This window comes from Eublepharis macularius, chromosome 12 (assembly GCF_028583425.1).
Source record: "Eublepharis macularius isolate TG4126 chromosome 12, MPM_Emac_v1.0, whole genome shotgun sequence".
Lineage (NCBI taxonomy): Eukaryota > Metazoa > Chordata > Lepidosauria > Squamata > Eublepharidae > Eublepharis > Eublepharis macularius.
This window is the reverse complement of record NC_072801.1, coordinates 19022015-19043330: the sequence shown is the minus strand read 5'-3', so window position 1 is coordinate 19043330 and position 21316 is coordinate 19022015. Positions and strand designations below refer to the sequence as shown.

Here is a 21316-nt window from a genome sequence, read left to right as displayed (position 1 = left end):
GGAAATCAGGCATTCTCCACTAGCCATCACCACCCCCAGGTAAATGAGAAATAGGTCCCGCTCCCAACCATAAAAAGGTTGTGATTTTGGCTACTGAGACCTATCCTTTATTGCTTAAGGTATGGTTGGAAGCTGCTTAATGCAGCAGCAACCTTGCTGAAGCTACAGAGGGCCAAGTCTAATCTGTGCTGAGATGGGAGAACTGGATGAGAACCTTCTGTCTTGATATCCATGATGGAAACAGGTCGGGTTATAGAAGAAATAAATTAAACGAATTTGCAGCCAGCTATACATGCAGCGCGAAATCATTCCACTGATTAGATGTGCATGGCTTGAAGATTATTGCTCTTTTGTCTGCTGCTCATAAATGTCAGTGGAGGACTTTTCCAGGGTTTTCATTTTTTTATTCTCTCTCTACCATTTGTGATCGTAAAAGCCTCTATTATGCTCCCTTCTGTCATTCCTGAGGTAAACATCCCATTAGGTTGATGATTGGTTCACTCAAAACCCATTTCCAAACCCTCTCAAGCTCCACAACATCTTTGGCACACAATACCTCCTTATAGACCCTTGATATCTGAATGCAGTGCACGGACAGTAATATTTAACCAGGCTCTCTGGGGGAAACTTTGGTGTTCAGGTTACTGCTTCTTGTAGCGATTGTACAAAGTGATTTAATGTGTACTCTGAAACTAACTGACCCAGCGAAGAGTCCAGCCCAGAAATATTAACCTGGTGGCTATGAACTGTGGACTAAACAAGTTCATGGAATGGATCTCTTCCCCCGCCCATGGCTGGCCTCCCATAGCCCTCAAAAATAAACTTATAGGAGTTGGAGGAACCCTTGGGTATGCTGTGGGATGTGGTAGGGGAGAAACATACCCGTTTGCATGAGTTTTTCTGTAAATGGAGCAAGAGTTTGTGTAAGAGCAAGAATGTTAGCATTTTTGCCTTCTGGCTCCTACACAGAATCATGGGATCATAGAGTTGGAAGGGGCCATACAGACCAACTAGTCCAACCCCCTGCCCAGTGCAGGATCAGCCTAAAGCATCTCTGACAAATATTCGTCCAGCTTCTTCTTGAAAACTGTCAGTGAAGGGGAGCTCACCACCTCTCTAGGCAGCTGATTCCACTTTTGAACTACTTTGACCGTGAAAAAGTTCATCCTAATATCCGGCCGGTACCTTTGTGCATGTAATTTAAGCCCATTGTTTCGGGTCCTACCCTCTGCTGCCAACTGGAACAGCTCCCTGCACTCCTCCAAATGACAGCCTTTCAAATACAAGAGAGCAATCATGTCCCCCTCAATCTTCTCTTCTCCAAACTAAACATTCCCAAGGCCCTCAGGCTTTCCTCGTAGGGCTCAGTCTCCAGACCCCTGATCATCCTCCTTGTTTTCCTCTGCACCCTCTTGATTTTGTCCACATCCTTTTTGAAGTGAGGCCTCCAGAACTGCACACATTACTCCAGGTGCGGCCTGACCAAGGCAGTATAGAGAGGGGCTATGACTTGCTGCAATTTTGACGCTATGGCCCCTTTGATACAACCCAGGATTGAACTGGCCTTTTTTTGCCACCGCATCACACTGACTGCTCATATTTAGTTTATAGTCCACTCTTACCCCAAGATCTCTTTCACATATACTACTGCCCAGAAGTGTATCCCCCATCCAGTATTTGTGCTTCCCATTTTTGTGGCCCAGATGTAATACTGTGCACTTGTCTTTGTTGAATTGCATCCTATTCACAGCTGCCCCCTTCTCCAGAATATTCAGGTCTTGTTGAATTTTAATTCTATCTTCTTGGGTGTTTGCTACTCCTCCCAATTTGCATCTCACACTGTGTCCAAAACTCCCCCTTTCCACAGGAGCGGCTTTTCGGGGAGTGTATGAAAAAGTCTATTCCAGGAACTCTGGTTACAAGTCACAGGATCAAGCCCTAACTTTTATTATTACATCGCTATGCTCCTGAATCCCTTTTTTGTTCCTTTTATACAGAATAATCCAAAAAAGAAGATTGGTAGAATGGACCAAGGAAACCTACCAATCAAAAGGGAACCATATTTTGTCTGGAGATAAAAGAGCTGAAATGCAAAATGCACTCTGCCTCATGAGAAAGGAAGAGTTTTGTTGTTGCTTTTTTTAAAAAGGAGAATATTGCTTAAGTCAGGTGCAGGTAATATTAATTGCAGCACAGCTAATTTTAGCCTCATTAGCTAAATTACCTCACTTGTTTTTGAGATGAAGTATCTGTATTTCTGTAGCAGATCTATTCCCTCCTCATCAGCTTCCAAGGTACCATCAAGACTCATGAGAGCTGAATGGGAGATTAAAATGTGGAACACTCTTGGTTCTTGGATACAATTTGTCAGATCAGAGACGGCTTGACCTTTAGTCTTGAGCAGGAGGAAGTGTGGCTTGGCATGCGGTATGTCCCAGTCAGGGGGACAGAGCCCCTGCCACTCGGAGGAGCTAGTTCTAAGCTAGATGGACCAACTGTCAGGCATCTTCAGATATACACTACAACGTATATACACTACACTACACTACAATGTACAATGTACATACACGACAATGTATACACAACAATGTATACACTACAACTCAATGCCACACCCTGCTCTTGCATAGACAGCAATGGAACGTTCAAAGCATTCGGATATCTCCAGGCGAGAGCGCAGAATCAATCAATTCGGAGCACCCCAAAAGAGCATTCCTTCTTGTCCTGGACAAAAGGGATGCCTGTACTGTGGAGCGTATCTAATAAGCAAATGCATCCCATGACAGTTCTAGACAACTCTCATGACTTGCATGTTGTTTAACTGAACTTAAAACGTCAACCATTAACCAGTCAGCAGCCAGATTCTATCAAGCCCATGTAGATCAAAGTGGCGGTTGTGGGGAGGGGGAATACTATGAACCATTTAATTTCCCTGGTATGTCTTATACCTATGCTGGTTCTCTCTTGAGTGGAGCAGAGGATGCTTGGCATCTAGAGCATGTCTATAGGGCAACCAAGGCCGTTTCCACACGGCTTACCTTGTTCCGGAAAACAGTGAATTCTTGCGCGAAATCTCGCGAGAAGATGCTGTCATCGCGCAAGAAGACGTGATAACGGCATCTTTTCGCGCAATTTCGCGCGAGATTTCGCTGTTTTATGGAACAAGGTAAGCCGTGTGGAAACAACCCAAGTGGAAAGGCAGCCAGCCATCATCTAGGCAGAGTAAATCAGTACAGCGGGCAAAAGAACTTTGCTTTTTCTAAGTTTCACAACAGCAGGGCAGCTCTAAATGTTACACAGCAAATATCACCGGATGTGCACAGACCAGTACTTCTAACCACAAAACTGTTAATGTGGGGATGGCATACACCGATCCCCATTCTCACCTGAAACTGAGAGCCAAGCTACAAGTGACGCCTGACACAGGTTGGACCCTTGTCAGCTTCCCTCAAGTTTTTATGGGAAATGTAGGCGTCCAGTCTTGCAGCTTGGCTCTCCATTTAATTGAAGTTTGCAGAGCGGCAGTCTATGGGAGGGAGAACATGAGGATGGGAGAGGAGTGCAGGTGTCGGGGTCTTTCCAGGAGCCCCCCTTCCCCTCTGCTGGGTGTGTGGGGGCAGTTTCTGTAAACTTCAACTAAATAGAGAGCCAAGCTGTAAGACCAGGACGCCTACATTTCCCATAAAAACTTGAGGGAAGCTGACAAGTGTCCAACCTGTGTCAGGCGTCACTTGTAGCTTGGCTCTCACTTGCATTCCCAGCAACCAGCACACTTTACACTAAGAAAAGGGCAAAAGCTAGACTAGAAAGCGAAGGATGAAGAATGACTGCATGGGGCAGGTGGGGAGAACTCACAGGTGAGTCTCAACCAAATTGTCTTCTACATTCGTGTTCCTGGGAATGCAAACAAAGGCTTCTTCCTGGAAAGTGGGTAACGGATTGAAGCCCAGGAGCATAAAACATTTCACAAGGGCACATGATCATATAGATGCAGGCTAAGATGGGGGGAGGGTGTCCATCACAATCTTCTGATGTAGTTCAGGGCAAATATCAATTATATTAATATCTTTAACAGCTTATCACAGAACTATGGAATAAAATGTTATGGGTAGGGGCAGGAATCCATTCCTTGAAGCAATGAAGACAATGAGACAATATGGTTCATCCATAACCTTGACATCATGCAGAGATCCAACCTAGGACCAGTTGTTGAGAAAAGACCATGAACTGAGTCTGCGTTAGCTCACTCCTGTTCTTCTAACAGTGAAGGTCTGTTGCCTATGTGGTCGGCTGCTGTTGGAACCAGAAGGCCAGACAAAGGCTCAGTTTACTCATCATTGGATATCATTATGCTATAGCAATCGCTTGCAACTGGATTGTCTTGTCCACCTAGGGAAATCCAGTTGCAAACCATTATTGTGACTCAATGATAGCGCAATATTCAATGATGTGGGATGTGGCTGAGGCAGACCCTGGAGCCAATGAGGCAATCCATGGGTGTAAAGCTCCAGACAAAAATGACAAGCTGTCAAAAGAAATGATCACTATACCTGATTGGATAGTCAGCGGCACTGAGGTTGATGAAGAAATCCCACGGCCAGTCCTTCATTTCCATTAAATCACGCATGCTTTGCAGGTAGGTAGTCAGAAGGCTCGCTCCTCCCCAGATAGTAGCCATACGCCAAGAGGTGACTCTGACATTTGGGTACTGGCTTGCAAACTGGAGGACTTGTCGGTATAAGTAATTGGATCGCTTTGTGGAACAAAAGGGAAAAAAAACATTCCAGGGTCAACCAAGGACTTTGCAGTCATGTTTCCACTACACAGGCACAAAAACTCTGTCTGTACACATGGAATTGCAAGACACAACAAGCAGAGAAATGCTCTGTGGATGGAATTAATCTCAGCTGGGCATTTACAGATTTTTTTTTTTAAAGATAGCCTTGGCTTGGATGAAGCTCCATTCAGATAAATGTATTAATTCCCTTTCTGCTTCAAGGCAATTTCTGGCAAGGCAATCGTCAAATCATAAAAAGCTCCATATGAGCACACTGGAGGTATTAGGTCAGGACAATTGGTCCTTCTGGCAAATGGCACAGCTTTTGTGAATGCCTTAAAAAACCAAGCTCCATCTGTACCCTGAAGCCTCATGTACACACCAGCTCAACCAATATCTTAGGGAATGTCTCCCTCCCATCTGCGCCTCCTTGTCTCAGCTACATAGTAAAGTATTCTGGGAGTCTTTGCTAAGTATCCTCTGCCATAAGTTAAATTGGAGTCCCAAGACATGGGGCATTTGCAAGGAGATGATTATGAAAGTTTCTCCAAAGTAGCTCTTAATGCAGATTGCAGCATAACTACCAGCTTTCACTGCTAGGACAGTAGAATGTTTAGAATATCCTGGGCACAAGGGAAAACACAATATTGGTGTTATTCTCTTAGCACTGTCCTTTAGAAGGGGAGTTCCACTGTACAAGGATAGAGATCTATCCTCTTGGAAAAGCCAGGGTGTATATAAAGCCCTCACATCTAAGGACAAATCATGTATTTTCTAGGGAGCTACATAGAGCAGCATTGTACAATCATAATATTCTCGTCCTACTTAGAATACTGATTACTAATGGTATTTATGGATTATTGGAACTAATCAATGAATGGGAAATGAAGCTGTAATATGTGGCCAGCGGCATAATCGATGTTAAAAGATGGATGTAATTTTTATATGAAGAAATTGGGGAGGGGGGGGCAGGAAGAAAGGCAGGATATGTCATTAGATAAATGAATAGCTATATTCAGATTCACCAATCTACACTGTACATGATGTAAATTGTTTTTAAAAGAGTGGGAGTGCGGAGGCAGGGTCTTGTGAGTTTGCCTAGAGGACATTATCAACTAATATCTTACCTACCATGTAAATCAAGGCTTAACTGTAGTTTGTAAGCAAGAGGCAAACTGCAGTTTGATACAGCACCCAGTCTGAGCACTGCAACAAATCACTGCTAATTAAAAACTTCCTAATTCCAGTGTCAGCATTGCCGCAAGGGGAGAAGGGAGGGAGCGCATGAACGCTGGCCTGCTCTGAAGACAAACTGAGGTTTGTTTCTGAGTGCAGTCACACTCTTTCATATCATTTTGAGACAGCTATTCCATTTGAAGTTCATATATCAGAGTCTGTAAAGGGCTTACTGGTCACCGCTACAATAATGCACAACAGAAAGGCATGGCATGGACAGATACCACAGTTACATTAACTGGACAGTCCAATCAAGGCAGTCCAATCAAGAGGCAGAAAGACTGAATATATACATATACACAGTCACACATGGACACATGAAGCTGCCTTATGCTGAGTCAGACTCTTGGTCTATCAAAGACAGTATTGTCTACTCTGACTGGCAGTGGCTCTCCAGGGTCTCCGGTAGAGGGCTTTCACATCACCTACTACCTGATCCTTTAAACTGGTGATTCCAGGGACTGATCTGGGACCTTCTGCATGCCAATGCTCCACCACTGAGCTAAGCCCCCTCATATGAGACCTTGTACTCAATCGGACAGTTAAGTCTATTCAGCCCAGCATGGTTGACTCTTTGAGTGGCTGTGGCTCTTCCAGAGGTGTCTTCTTGAGTATCTACAACCTGAGATCCTTTTACTGGTGATACTGGGGATTGAATCTAGGGACATCTCCATTGCAAATGTATCCCTTACCATGGAGCTAAGAACCCTCCCACAAGAGGAGACATTTAAACACACAAAAACTTCCTTATATCAAGCCAGAGCATGGGACTATCAAGACTGGCATTGCCTACTCAGGTGGATAGCAGCTCTCTTAAGTGGCGGTCTTCTGTATCACCTACTGCCTGATCCTTCTAACGGGAGATGCCCTGGATTGAATCTGGGGCTTTCCGCATGCCAAGCAGGTGTTCTACCCCTGCAGCATGGCTTCCTCCTTTAAAGGCAGAAGTTATGTGATACATGTGGAAAATACACAATAAGCAACACCACCATGGATGTGGCAAAGATCAAAAGAAGGAGGGAGGGAGCAGCACGGATGAAGAGAAAGACAGATGAGAGACAGGCAATTTATAACCAGTGATATATTACCTTGTCAACATGAATGTAATAAAAATGATCTTTATGGTAAATAGCCTTAAACATGCGCTGCAGCTGCCGAGAAGCTCTGCCATGAACAACCAAGACAAAAGCAATCCTGACGGGGTTGGCCGCCATGTACTCTATGGAGTCCTCATCCCATTGTACATTGTTGCTGGCTTTTCCTGTTTGGAAACAAAACACAGTCAAGGCATCTCGGGAGTACATGTGAACACAGCAGGGGGCAGAGGGGGCCTCTCTTGCTTCCAATTACATTCTACAGGTAGATCTCTCCCTCCCCCAGTTAAATATCTGTCAACAAGAGAGAGAGAGAGAGAGAGAGAGAGAGAGAGAGAGAGAGAGAGAGAGAGAGATGGATCGAAACTGCAAGGTCAGGCTCCTTCAGAGAATCTGATGGGCTGTTCGGCCCAAGATCCGGGTTGAAATTGCTTGGGTGAGCAATCTCACTATATGTCTGTTTATTTGTACTCAGGCTCCATCAGAGGGGTGAATGAACACATCAACAGGGTTTCTACAAGTACAGAAAAAAACAAAAGAGAAAAAAACATAGAAAGTATTTCTCTGCCCTACGAGGTGTGAGCTGAGTCAATGTAATGGAGATCAGGGCTTCAATTTTGAGAGAGAGGGTAGGGGAGCTTCTGGTTTTGCTCCTTGAAAGGAGGACACGCGAGGTATGGTTGAAAATAGGCTGCATTTCGATTTCCGCCAGTTCTGTTCCCCTTCTCTTCTTTCTCCATTCGATTTCTCACAGACTTATGGGAAAATGTAGTCTTGAAGGTCTGGCTAAAAGAAAACTCAAAGGATGAGCACCTAGCTGAAAATAAACACCCACTCCTACTCTGCTCAGATGAAAACAGGGACTCACTTTTAACATCTCTAGCCCCAGTGCAAAGATCCTAAACCACCACCGCCGTACACACATTACAACATATTGTACCCTGTTTGGCACGTCCAAACAGCAAGGCAGGTTTGGTCATGTTAGGAAAAACATAAGGCTCTTGGCAATCTGCTAAAACATTCAAAACTACGTCCTACCACATAACCCCGAGGATGTTGAAATAACATTTTATGATGCATGACATGGCATATTAACATGTGCGTGAATTTACATGATACTTGCTTTAGCACTAAGATACATTCACCATCATCACACGCAGCTGAGAGATTTAGTTTCTATAGATCTGCAGTGGAGGACGGAGGTTCCAAAATGATAAATCTAGCCGTCTGCACTAACAACATTTCAACAAGACATACTCCAAAGGCAGAAATAATAGGGGATTTGCCAGGGATATAAGATATAAGAAAACAGGAGAGCTTGAATGTAGGGGAAAGAAGGGAAAAATCTACACTCACAAAGTTGTAACAGGGCCTTTGATATGTCCATTGACATTTAGGACTGTTCTGCCTGGGAATAGACAGGAATGCCACTGAAGATCCACAAACATTCCAACTGCTGAGAGGAAAGCATCAGTCACTGAATGCTGGCAATCAAAGCAGCCACGGGAGAAGAGAAAGATAAATGAGGATGGAAGGAAAGCCCTATATATCACCTGAAGAAATGCAGGGCTATGTGTGTGTTTTGGGGGACAGGCTAAAACAAGATTTTGAAAAAACCCTGACAGCCTCACCACTTCTCTCACATATATGAGTCAGCTGTTAAACATTATTGCTTTTACAGTGGAGTCATTCATGGGAGCTTTGCTGCCATAACAGAAATCTCGTTGCAATTCTTCTTCTCCTGTATTCTCTCTTCTGTTATCAACGCCATTAGGGCATAATCTTACCAACTGGTCTCAGACTCATGAAAACTTAACACATTTGATAGTTTAAGGTGTCTCTATTGTTTGGGCTTCAACAAACCCCAAAGTTTCCCAACTCTGACTTGGGAAATTCCTAGAGATTTGGGGGCAGTACCTAAGGAGGGTGGAGTTTGGGGCAGGATGGAGCTCAGTGGTGATGTTATGCCAAAGAGTCCACCCTCCTAAGCATGTTTCCTCCGGGGGAACTGAGCTCTGCAGTTGAAGATTAATTGCGATTCTTGGGAAGTCCAGGTCCTGCCTGGGAGTTAGCCACCCCAGCTACTCCTCTGGAATCCATCATTAGTGAAGAAGTGGCTTAAGGCAAACCTTGATCAATTTTGTTTGGATCTAGGAACCAGCCCCCAAATGAATGAGCCCAAATTAATCCACATCAAGCACATTTTTTCGCCATCATATTAGGCAAGTGTAATGTTGCCTCTAAGTTATAAAATGGGATCGACAACTGGGGGAAAATGTCCTGTCCCTTTAACAGAGGATTATTTTATTTATTTTATTCAATTTATATTCCACTCTCCCTACAAGTGAGATTAATTGATGATGTTATTTACCTGCATGCCACAAAAAGCTTCAGGTGATTTGCAAAACCAACGCACACATTTTTCTGTGTATGTGTAAAGTGCCCTCAAGCCACATCTGACTTATGGCGGCCCCAGCAAGGGGCTTTCAAGGCAAGTGAGAAGCAGAGGTGGTCCACTATTGCCCTCCTCTGCAGAGCCTTCCTGGTTGGCCTCCCATCCAAGTACCAACCCTGCTTAGCTTCCAAGATCAGACAAGATTGGGCTATACCACACCACCTTTCCTCTGCACACATTTTTCTACCAGGTAAGAATAACATGTCATCCATGATCTGTTTTCAAATGTGTGCATTTTCTTTCCTGACTTCTGGTTTAAGCTTGAACTCTTAAATTCAATCGTCAAATCAAATCTTTCCCCAGAATTAGGATGACTACAGTATTCTGAGACCTATGCTCTCCACGGGAGACAAGGAGAGAGATTATGATATATCATCTCCCTCCTGGTCTTCTGTGGATATATGGCAAATAAACACAGCTAAAAGAGCAGCAGGTATGTTCTGAACGGATGGCTGCGGAATTGGAAGTTACTGGTAGACTTTTTGCTAATGATTCATCTGAAAAAGCAACAACCAGTCCGGAAGGTAATAAGCCTTTATTTACAGTCTCTGTTTCTTCATTATCCTCAATTCCCTGTTCCCAAGAGTAACACACCAAGAAAAATAAAAATGATAGAATGTAATGCTCCAAAATTACAGGAAGAAGAAATATTTATGTCCTTTTGGGCTTTCTGAATATCACAAAAAGTCACTCAATTTGACGAAATTCTTCATTCCCATAATATTAGAATTTTAGTTGCAAATTTTGTTTTACTTGTAATTGTCTTGGGAGCCACATTACAGTGGAAAAGCAGCCCACAGCTTCTGTTAATAATAACAACTGTAAAAGCAACGCTAAGAAAAATGCTGCATATCAGAACTGCACCTTTCAGATGTTTAATGGGAAGAATGAAGGAGGAAGGCGAGATAGGCCTAGAAAGGGCAAGGAAGAGCCACTCTGTAGGGCCCTCTGGGCTGATGGGGAGGCAACAGAAGGCAATTCTCTTGCCTTCTGCTTCCTGGCACTTCTTTCAGAGGGAAATGAAGGAGCGACCCAGAATCTCCTATTGCAGGTGGGTCCTCGGCTATAGATTTCAGTCAGTCCTCAACCATGCCAACCTGACACCTGCCTAAGCACAGGACGCAGGCATCCTCAAGAGGCGACGCCTGTTATTTTCCCGACTTTGAAAACCACACTCTGTAAACACACACTGTGTACTCCCTGCTTGGTTATATAGCTACACTGTGTGCATAGGTACATGCGGATAAACGGCTCCAGGGCATCAGGAAAGTGCTGTAGCTGTGGAAATCTACAGGCTGTTTGCTCAGGTTGCGCCAATCAATGAAATTTAAAACGAATCGTGATGGCTGCATTCCTGAAAGCCACACGCAACAGGGCTAAATTCTGTAACCTTTTGTTATTTTTAATGACACTTATTCACACAGTTAGCATAATTGATTTCAACAACACAACACAGTGGAACAAAGAGCCACTCAGCTTGAGTGAGGATTGCGGTAGAGGGCTTCCCATTTACAACCATTATCACATCCACCCACTCCTCCTGAATCAGCTTTTGGGTTGAATCTTTGCCCAAACTAAGCGGCAGTTTTGCCTTTGATAGAGTCACAGATAATTTCATGCAATTTAACTAGAGGCTGCATTATTTTTTTTTAAAGCCTCTGGATCCTTAAATGCTGTGGTTCCCCCCCCTCCCCCAAACATTATCAAACAGTCCTAGCCTCCCCCCTATTCTTGGCTAAAGGAGAGATTGTAATCAAAGCAGCCCTGCAATAAACCAAGATGCCAACTCTGCCCACGTATCCAGTCCGACAACACAAATCACTGGACCTAACAATATCAGCTATATGATCTCAGGCTCATTCACTTATCTTCCAATGTAATGTATGCTATCAAGTGACAGTAATGCCCTTTAACTCTCTGTATTGGAAAAACAGGTCAGTCCCATTGCAACAGAATAAATGGACCTAACTCTGGTATCAAAAATCACAACATTCAAAAACCTGTAGGAGAACATTTGAATCTGCCGGGCACTCTATTGCTGACCTGAAAGTAGTCATTTCTCAAGCAGAGAAACTTCAAAGGAACATTGGCCGTTCTCACACTGCTTACTGGCCATGGAACATCATGCTAAGCTTCCAGAATGACAGAGTCTTCCTGGTGCGATTTCGAGCGAGAAGTGCAGTTCTCGCGCAAAATTGCGCCAGGAAGACGCTGTCGTTCCGGGAGCTTGGCGTGATATTCTGTGGCAGGTAAGCAGTGTGAAAACGGTCAGAGAGCGATTCCGCACACGTTGGATAATGCACTTCCAATCCTCTTTATAGATCAGTTGGAACGGATTTTTTCATGTGCGGAACAAAAAATCCACCTCAAACGATTGATAAAGTGCATGGAAAGTGCATTCTCCAACGTGTGCGGAATAGTATGTGAGATCGCTGAAATTGAACTTATTTGCAAATCTGGAACAATGAATAGGATTTTTCTCACACTGCAGATTGTAATTTTACACCCTTTGCATCCATGTTCTATCAAACTAATTACAACTTGTATAATAGCCAGCTTCTCGACAATCTAATTTGCAATATCTCTCCCACCCTCTGCCTGGACTTTAAAGACTCCTACCTTTTCCCCCTCCCTATGTCTGACGAAGGAAGCTTTGCCTCTTGAAAGTTCGCACCCTGGAAATCTAGTCGGTAAGCTGCTACTGGACCCGAATTTAGACTTTTAAGTTCACACATTTGCTATAAATTGCAACCAATACTTATCACCTCCCCACTGTTTACAATAGCTGAACAGGATACTAGACAACTCTCTATCAGATAACAGCTCTAAAATAGCAGCTTCACACATTGCAGGGCTGGTGACAAATACAGCATGTCTTCCTCACACTGAGCAACCCAAAGACACACAGAAATGTAAGGATGAACCACATTCGTATCCTGCCTGCAACAATTTCTGTTATTGTTGAGTCTAGAAAAATAGTTACACACAGGGCTTTTTTTCTGGGAAAAGAGGTGGTGGAACTCAGCGGGTTGCTAGCATAGGGGGCAACTCTTGGCGGGAGGTGGTGCCCCTGGTGCCATGTGCGCGTGCAAAGTGTACGCATGTTCCCAGGACCAATGACATCACTTTGGGTCAGCTGGAACAAGGGCGAAGTTTTTTAAAGTTAAAATTGCCCTCGGCGAAAATGGTCACGTGGCTGGTGGCCCCGCCCCCTGATCTCCAGACAGAAGGGAGTTGAGATTGCCTTCTGTGCCGCTCCAGAGGGCAATCTAAACTCCCCTCTGTCTGGAGATTAGGGGGCAGGGCCACCAGCCATGTGACCATTTTCAAGAGGTTCCGGAACTCTGTTCCACCGCGTTCCTGCTGAAAAAAAGCCCTGGTTACACAGTGAAGACAGATCAAGAGGAATTAGCTGTGTTAGTCTGTAGTTGCAAAATAGTAACTCTGCATCTGACGAAGAGAGCTGTGGTTCTCGAAAGCTTATGCCTCAATAAAGTTAGGTAGTCTTAAAGGTGCTACTGGACTTTTTACTACAGTGAAGACAAAATCTACAACCAAACTCTGCTTCACAATTCACAATTACATGTGTATTATCGGTTGGAGAGACATGATACAGCGACCCTGAAACTGAAGCTAAATGGGTCTCAATCTGGTTAGATGGTGCCAGTGGGAATAATGCTGATTTCTACATTGAGTTCCATGACAGAAGCAGGGCAGGTTAGAAACTCAACAAATGGCACAGAAGACATGTATGAAAAAGAAATCATATAAGCAAGAGGGGCTGCCTTATACCAAGTCAGAGCATCCAACAAAGAGGAGGAATGTTCTCCAAGAGTGATCTGTCCCAGTTCAACTTCCTAAGTAACTGGCAGTGCTGGGGATGGAGGGATAACTGAAAAGGTTGAGACAATAATATGAAGCATTGTTCAAAACAAATCAATAAGGGAATGGTACAAATGTAATCAAATAATAATACAAAATTGTGGTTGAAAACAATATTGGTGTGGTTCACACATTAGTACACTACCGTTGTATATGGGGAAAAAATGGACATTTTCCAAATATACGGGTATTATTGTTCATGTATGTATAGAACCAAATGTATTTCGGCCTAAGGTCAGTTCCTTATTGATTTTTTAAAAACAACCCTTCATATTGTTTATTGATTCAAAATCTTTCCAGTTACCCTTCTGGGACCTTTTTGCATAAGAGGTGCTTGATCCACCAAGCTACAGCTCTAAGCTTCTTGGGGGTGGAAGAAACATCCTCTCCAGCATAAAAGGGGCCAAGCACAACCCAACCCATCATCTGGCTCAGATGCACAGCATGGTGTACTGTCCAAGCTGCTTTTCAGCACCAGGCCATGCTTTATGTATCTAATGAGATTATGATCAGGGCTTTTTTTCAGCTGGAATGCAGTGGAATGGAGTTCTGGAACCTCTTGAAAATGGTCACATGGCTGATTCGGTTTCGTTTTCCCGGCCATGTCGGACGCTCCTCTCCGCAGGTCCGGGAGGAAACGTCCGAGCAGCCTGACCGGGCGGTTGACCTGCGAGGGTTAACCCCCAGGACTCCCAGTGAGGGGGTCAGGGTCCGGAGCACGGCGGGAAGAACCCCCTGAAAGCAATGCAAGGGGTAAATTGCCCGTTAGCTCCAACGGAGGCCGGCAGACTTGCGCAGCACATCGCGTGCCGCCGGGCCATGGAGAACGGCAATAAGCAGATTTAAGGTGAAAACCTGTAAGTAAGTGAATCCCTTCTGGTTTCTAAGCGTATGCGAAGGATTGGTGGGAGTTGAAGCTAAGAAGGCTCAGATTTCTTCCCCTTCACGGAGTTTCGGAACTTGGCGGGCGCCCCCCCTGAGATGGCGACGAAAAAGCAGAGCCCTGCGATGAGTAAATCGGTGATGGCGATGTTACAGGGGAAGGAGGAAACCCTGGAAGAGATGGTCAGACGAGCGGTCTTTGAAGCTATGCAGCCCTTTGTAGCGAAGTTAAATGAAATAGGGCAAAAGGTTGATTCAGTGGAAAGCAAAGTGAAAACCATTAAAGAAACAGCGTCTGGAGCAGAGCAGTCTGCACGCGAAAACGTAGTACTCATGAAAGCAACAAGTAAAGAAGTGAAGCTCTTGGAGAATCAAATAATAGGATTACAAGTGGACCGTGCCCAAACGGTACTGCGTCTTCAGAATGTAAAAGAGGAGCAAAGTGAAAATTTAAAAGATTTGGTGTCGGAACTTTTGGCGTCATTCGCGAAGGCAACTAAAGAAGAGTTAAAAAGCGATATTCTGGAAGTCCGTCAGACATCTTCAAAATATGCAATGAAGCGTCAGCTGCCTCGTGAGATTATTATTGATTTTTCATCTAAGAAGACTCGGGACACCATCTTATATAATTCGTATAATGTGGACTTGGACTATCTGGGAAATAAGGTTAAGATATTGAAGGATGTTCCATTTTTGGCTCGTAAAAGAAGATTTAAATATAAAAGACTTGCGGCTTTCCTGAGAAAATGTGAAGTAAAATATAAATGGTTGTTTCCGGAAGGCATCTGGTTCAGATACAAGGATCAAACCTACAAGATAACATCAGAAGTACAGCTAAGGGACTTTTTGTTTAACCATCAGGAGTTTCAGCAAGAAGAAAGTCCAAAGTCTGAAGGGGAGAGTGGGGGGGAGGAGGGAACGAGTGCAGCTATTGTAGCTGCGCAGAGAGAATTGAGACCGAGACGCAGGGGGGTGGGGGGAGAAGACCTGATCCTGAATGTAGTCTGTATTTTATAAGATCTACCAATCTGATAGCATATTAGAAAGTTAACTTTAAAGAAAAGTTTCAGTATGAAGGGAATACAAGACATGTAGATGTAGTGTGTGCTTTCTGTTTATATGTTGCTCTTCCCTTTTCCCCAGTCCCCTTTTTTCCTTTATATTTTTGTAGTTTTTTGTAGTTTTCTATGTTATTAAAAAAAAATGGTCACATGGCTGGTGGCCCCGCCCCCTGATCTCCAGACAGAGGGGAGTTTAGATTGATTAAGAAAATCTGTAACCTGTAGTGACATATATCCTACTACGAGAGTTCCTCTGATGGAATGGCATTTCTGTTTGTGCAAGGAGGGGGCAGTGATTTCCATCAATTCCCCTCTCCCACTGCGCCCCCCCAATTTGCCCCCTATACTGTGCCTAAGGTTCTGTTGACTGCCCCCCCGCCCCGAAATAAAATTTCAGAGGGCTCAGTGGGCTGCAACCTGAGGGGGAAGCAGGGAACTCTTGATCGGCAAAGTCTGTGAATGGTCATCTGCATGCCCTTGTGAGTGTAGGGTGCTTTACAAATTAATACTACCATTGCTGTTAATTGTAAAACCAATAATTTCCTAATTACTCAAAGTACTATGATCTCTGTAACCCTCATCACAACCCTTCAAGCTGAATATGAGATCTAGGAGCTTGCCTAGAGCTGGTAGCAGACGTAAGGTTTGAACCATCTTACATTCAAATGAACTCTTAAGCTTTGTTTCAATGGAAGCTCCCTTAATGCATTTCATACTAACACTTACATAATTTACTAGAGTAATTTATGAGTGTCATCTACCTCCCCACCGCCTGCAACATTTGAAGCCAAAGTAATTCATGAGCACAAATCAATACCATGTGGGGTGGGAAGCAACAGGACAGGAAGTGAATGAACGAACATGAAAAGAGACAGATTGTATTGAAGTTCTTCCATACTGAGTGGAGACAGATTGTACCCGAGTTCTTTCATACCGAGGAGAAATCTCCCATCCGGATGCTATCAGTACAGACGTTTGGAATCCACTTTCACTTATTGGAAAAATTAGTAGGAAAGAGGAAAATGACAAAAAGCAAAACAGCATGAGAGCCTCACCTTCCTAGAGAACAATTCTTTTCATTATGTTACATAAAAGTGTCTATCGCTGTGAAAAGCAAGCCTTCAAGTTCCTGCTATCTGTCATGTGCTAGCTTGTGGCAGAATCTTCAGGATCGATTACTAAAAAAAATGAGGACTCTAACATTTAAATGGTTAATGACCTGATTTAATCAATTTTCAATCAGCCTGGGCAGCAGATTTTTTTTTTAAAAAATACATTTTTTATGCATATTGCAATTTAGAAGAGGCATTTCCCAACTGAAAGAAAGTGTGCGCTGTGTCTTCTGAAGTTTTCATGTGTCCATCATTTTAAAACAATGAATGCTTAAAAAAAGTTTTCTTCCTCATGTGCAATGATGCAGATTATAATTTTCAGAAAAACTGCAGAAGCATGATCTTAGAACAGGATTGCCAGTCCCCGATGCCTCTCCTATGCTCTGTCCCCTGCCGCAGCTCACTTGGTTGGTGAGGGAACCAAAGAGAAATGGGAAATGTAGGCTGAGATACAGGCTGGGAATGTGCAGTAATGTTTACTGAAAATCTGGGCTGATGTTTACTGATTTGGTCCTGGTGTGACCCGTCACTTCTGTGTTATACCAGAAATGACATAACTGGCCAGAGACGTCGGTGGCCCTGTATGCACAGGTAAGTACCTATCATGCCCCCCCAGCCTTTGCAATCCCCTCTGTCTTATGCACGGGAAGGAATGGCTCTTTTTTTAAAAAGTCTATTACCAAGAGAATGTGCTTTTTATTCCAGAGCGATTTTTGTTGCTCAAATGCAAATTGATTGCTCATCAAAATTCACTAAGCATCCTTTAATTAGGTGACAGTCATAGCTTTTGGGTGGGAGGGGGAGACCATTGTGTTTGGTAGAGTTGAGATAAGGCTGCATCCAGAGCTCAGTGAGGTAAAGTCCCAGAACTTGTTCACAACCAGCCCTGAAACAAAGAAAAGGGTCTGAGTACAAAGCCTGCTCTGGCTCTATTTAAGCCTTTCTGGAATAGGTAACGGAAATCCCACCTTCAAAGAGAATCCCACTATGTTCCCTCGTTATGAATGGAACCTGGGGATAGAGTGGTCCATGTGTCAAGCCAAGCTACAAGTGACGCCTGACACAGGTTGGACACTTGTCAGCTTCCCTCAAGTTTTGATGGGAAATGTAGGTGTTCTGGTTTTACAGCTTGGCTCTCCATTACAGCTGCAAGACCAGGATGCCTACATTTCCCATCAAGACTTGAAGGAAGCTGACAAGTGTCCAACCTGTGTCAGGCGTCACTTGTAGCTTGGCTTGCGTGTTGGCCAAGTATTTCAGCCTGCTTCTGCCCTGACGGGCACATGATGGAGGAAAGCACAAAGATGAAAGCATCTCCTTGGAGCCTAACTCCTTTCTAACACCCTGTGGAAAAAAAATCACCCCTCCCCTACTCACTCCTGCCTCAAAATGGCTGTGGCAAAACAACTTTTACTCTCAAGCAGGGCTTTTTTCCAGCTGGAACATGGTGGAACCTCTTGAAAATGGTCACATGGCTGGTGGCCCCGCCCCCTGATCTCCAGACAGAGAGGAGTTTAGCGCAGAGGGCAATCTCAACTCCCCTCTGTCTGGAGATCAGGGTGCAGGGCCACCAGCCATGTGACCATTTTCTCCGAGGGCAACCCACTGAGTTCCACCACCTCTTTCCCCAGAAAAAAAGCCCTGCTCTCAAGTATACGGAATTAGACCAGCATACCAAGTCCTCCATAGTCTTTTGAATAGGCCATCCTCTAGTGATGATCACCTGGACGTAAAGAAGCGGGATTGTTTATCAAACCAGGAAGCTCGTGGCAAGGGAACAGTCCATACGTTTCTTAAAAAAATACGAAGTTCTTTGATATTTTATAAGCATAAGCAATTACCGAGATCATTTTTGTGTTTTACAAATCACTGGCTAATAACCAGGATGCCGCTCTGTGACACAAACCAGCAAAAAACAGAGATACTGCATCTAATTTACTATGATAACTATCTTGCCACACCAATAATCTTAATAGCAAACTTGCTTTTTTGACATTTCTAATTACGAAGATGCTATAGTTCCTCGGAGACAAATCACAATTATTTCCTTGCTTTGGTGAACCATGGGAGCCTGGAATGTTTTTCCCCTGCTCTCCTTATTGACTCAAAGGCATAAACAACACTTTAAAGTAACAGTGCATTCATTAATGCAGAATTAGAATGAATCCCCTTATTAAAAAAATACCTCGCACACCACTTAACAGTTAATTAGTTCATCACAATCAACACTGTCACAGTGAATACGAAATGGCTTTACAAAGATCCTGTTTATTTTATGTAAGAGGTGCCTTCGGGAAGGCTTAGTTGCCTATCCTTCAGCAACTACAATGGAGATTAAATGACCCAAGTGACAGAGGGCCTTTCCCTGTAGTGCTGAAGGCTTAAGAGCAGGGCTTTTTTTCAGCGGGAATGCGGTGGGACGGAGTTCCGGCACCTCTTGAAAATGGTCACATGGTCTGATCTCCAGACAGAGGGGAGTTGAGATTGCCCTCCATGCCACCCCAATCTCAACTCTCCTCTGTCTGGAGATCAGGGGGCGGGGCCACCGGCCATGTGACCATTTCCACCAAGGGCGATTTAAACTTTAAAAAACTTCCCCCTTGTTCCAGCTGACCCAAAGTGACGTCATTGTGCGTTCCTGAGTTCCACCACCTCTTTTCCCAGAAAAAAAGCCCTGCTTAAGAGTTAGTATGATGTAGGGGCTAGACTGATGGGACTCAGATCTGGGTAACTCAGGTTTGATTCCCCACTCTGCCATGGAAGCTTGCTGGGTAGGGTTGTCAACCTCCAGGTGGTGGCTGGAGATCTCCCGGAATCCAACTGATACTGATCTGCAGGCCACAGAGGTCTGTTCTCCTGGAGAAAATGGCAGTTTTGGAGGGTGGCCTCTATGGCATCATACCCCTCTGAGTTCCCCTCTCTTTCCCAAACCCTGCCCTCTCCGGATTTCACCCTCCAAACTTCCTGGAGTTCTCCTGTGCAGTCACACATTGGGGACTGCACACACGCAGGCCAGCTGACTGGAGAAGTTTCTGTAGCTTCTATAGAGCTTCATTAGGAGGCCGCCTCTCCCAGTCATGTCATGTCCTGGCCTGTTTTCTTGCCTAAATGGCCACATGACTACCCGGGAGAAGCGACCCCTTCCCCTCAGTTCTCCTGAGTCACCACAATCTCATACCAGTTGAGAGCCAGTTTGGTGTGGTGGTTAAGAGCGACGGGACTCTAATTTGGAGAACTGGGTTTGATTCCCCACTCCTCCACTTGAAGCCAGCTGGGTGACCTTGGGTCAGTCACAGCTCTCTTGGAGCTCTCTCAGCCCCACCCACCTTGCAGGGTGATTGTTGTGGGGATAATAATGACATATTTTCTAAACCGCTCTGAGTGGGTGTTAAGTTGTCCTGAAGGGCGGCATATAAATAGAATGTTGTTGTTGTTATTATACTGGACCTTGCCAGAGAGTTCACAATGGGGCAGGAGGGGAGAATGTGTGCCTGCAGAGAAGAACTTGATGAACAATGGTTACAGGTAAGCACAGCCCTGTTTTCATCCTCATTCTTCTGTGCAGTCCCACACTGGGAGATTACCAAGCTACACACAATGAAGAGGTGGGAGTGAATCTCTCCAAAGCATATTCTGTTAACATCAACACAAACAGCAGTAAGACAACAAACTCTGCATTAAAGAAGTACATAACCACAACAGGCATCCTGGAAATTGTGCCAAGAAGATTATAACTACATAGCATACTTTAAAGTGCATATAACTTTTTTTCCCCAGGCAAACAGGAATCACAACACTGCCCTAATTACTGCCACATCTCGTGGAAAATTGATGTCTACAGCTTAGTGCTTCACAAATGTGTCTGATGATGACCATGGAGCTGCTTTGCAGATGTCTGAGAGCGGAAACCCTGCACGAAGGCTGATGGGCCGGGCTTTTTTTCTGGGAAAAGAGGTGGCGGAACTCGCAAGAGGGCAACGAGGGAGAAACACACAGGCCCCTTACAAAACGGCCATTTCCTCTAGGGGAACTGACCTCTGTCTGGAGATCAGGGGTGCAGGGCCGTTGGACACAAGAGGTGCCGGAACTCCGTTCCACTGCATTCCTGCTGAAAAAAAGCCCTGCTGATGAGTATGCTGGAGATCTGGTAGAACATGCCCTCAGATGGAGAGGGCTTTGAACAGCAGCAGGCTGGAACGATCCATCTAGAAGTGGTCTGGGCTGAAGCCCGCTTGCCCTTATTTGGGCTCCCAAAGCACACAAATAAATGTGGAAATGTACAAAACTCTTTTGCTCTAAGCAAATAAAATGACAAGGCTCTTTGGAAGGTGGCCTCTATGGCATTATATGCCTTCGAGTTCCCCTCTCCTTCTCAAACCCTGCCCTCTCCAGATTTCACCACCAAAACCTCCAGGAATTTCCCAACCTGGAGTTAGGAACTCTAATCTTGGGTGACCCTGGACCAGTCACATGCTCCCACCTTACCCTACCTCACAGGGTTGTTTTGATGATGAAAAGGAGAACCAGATATACTGCCCCAAGGGGAGACCAGAGTCCAGATCCCCATAAGTCCTTGGGGCCAACTGCTGTCCTCTCATCAAGCCTCACAGTGCTATTGTAATTATGATAAAATGGAGGTGAACCACATACACAGTTTTCAAGAAGGGGTGGGAAAAAACCGTATCCATAAAAGTGCACTACAGGCTGGGAAATCCTGACTACCAACCTCAGTCGTGCCTCATACGCATTATGGCTTTTGGCAAAAGACTCCCTCTCTGTCAGCCTCAGTCCTCTACCGAGGCTGTCCTACCTTACAA

At 44.6% G+C, this 21316-nt stretch overlaps 1 protein-coding gene across 1 annotated transcript in view; it reads right to left on the bottom strand.

Moving 5' to 3' along the window:
- XYLT1 (xylosyltransferase 1) overlaps positions 1–21316 on the bottom strand; it is a 224007-nt gene that overhangs the window by 54615 nt on the left and 148076 nt on the right. The window contains exons 4-5 of the mRNA XM_054992203.1: positions 7102–7274; positions 4551–4753 (exon numbers count right to left, since the gene is read on the bottom strand). Of these exons, the coding sequence (XP_054848178.1) occupies positions 4551–4753; positions 7102–7274 (376 nt within the window). The remainder of the gene's footprint in view (positions 1–4550; positions 4754–7101; positions 7275–21316) is intronic.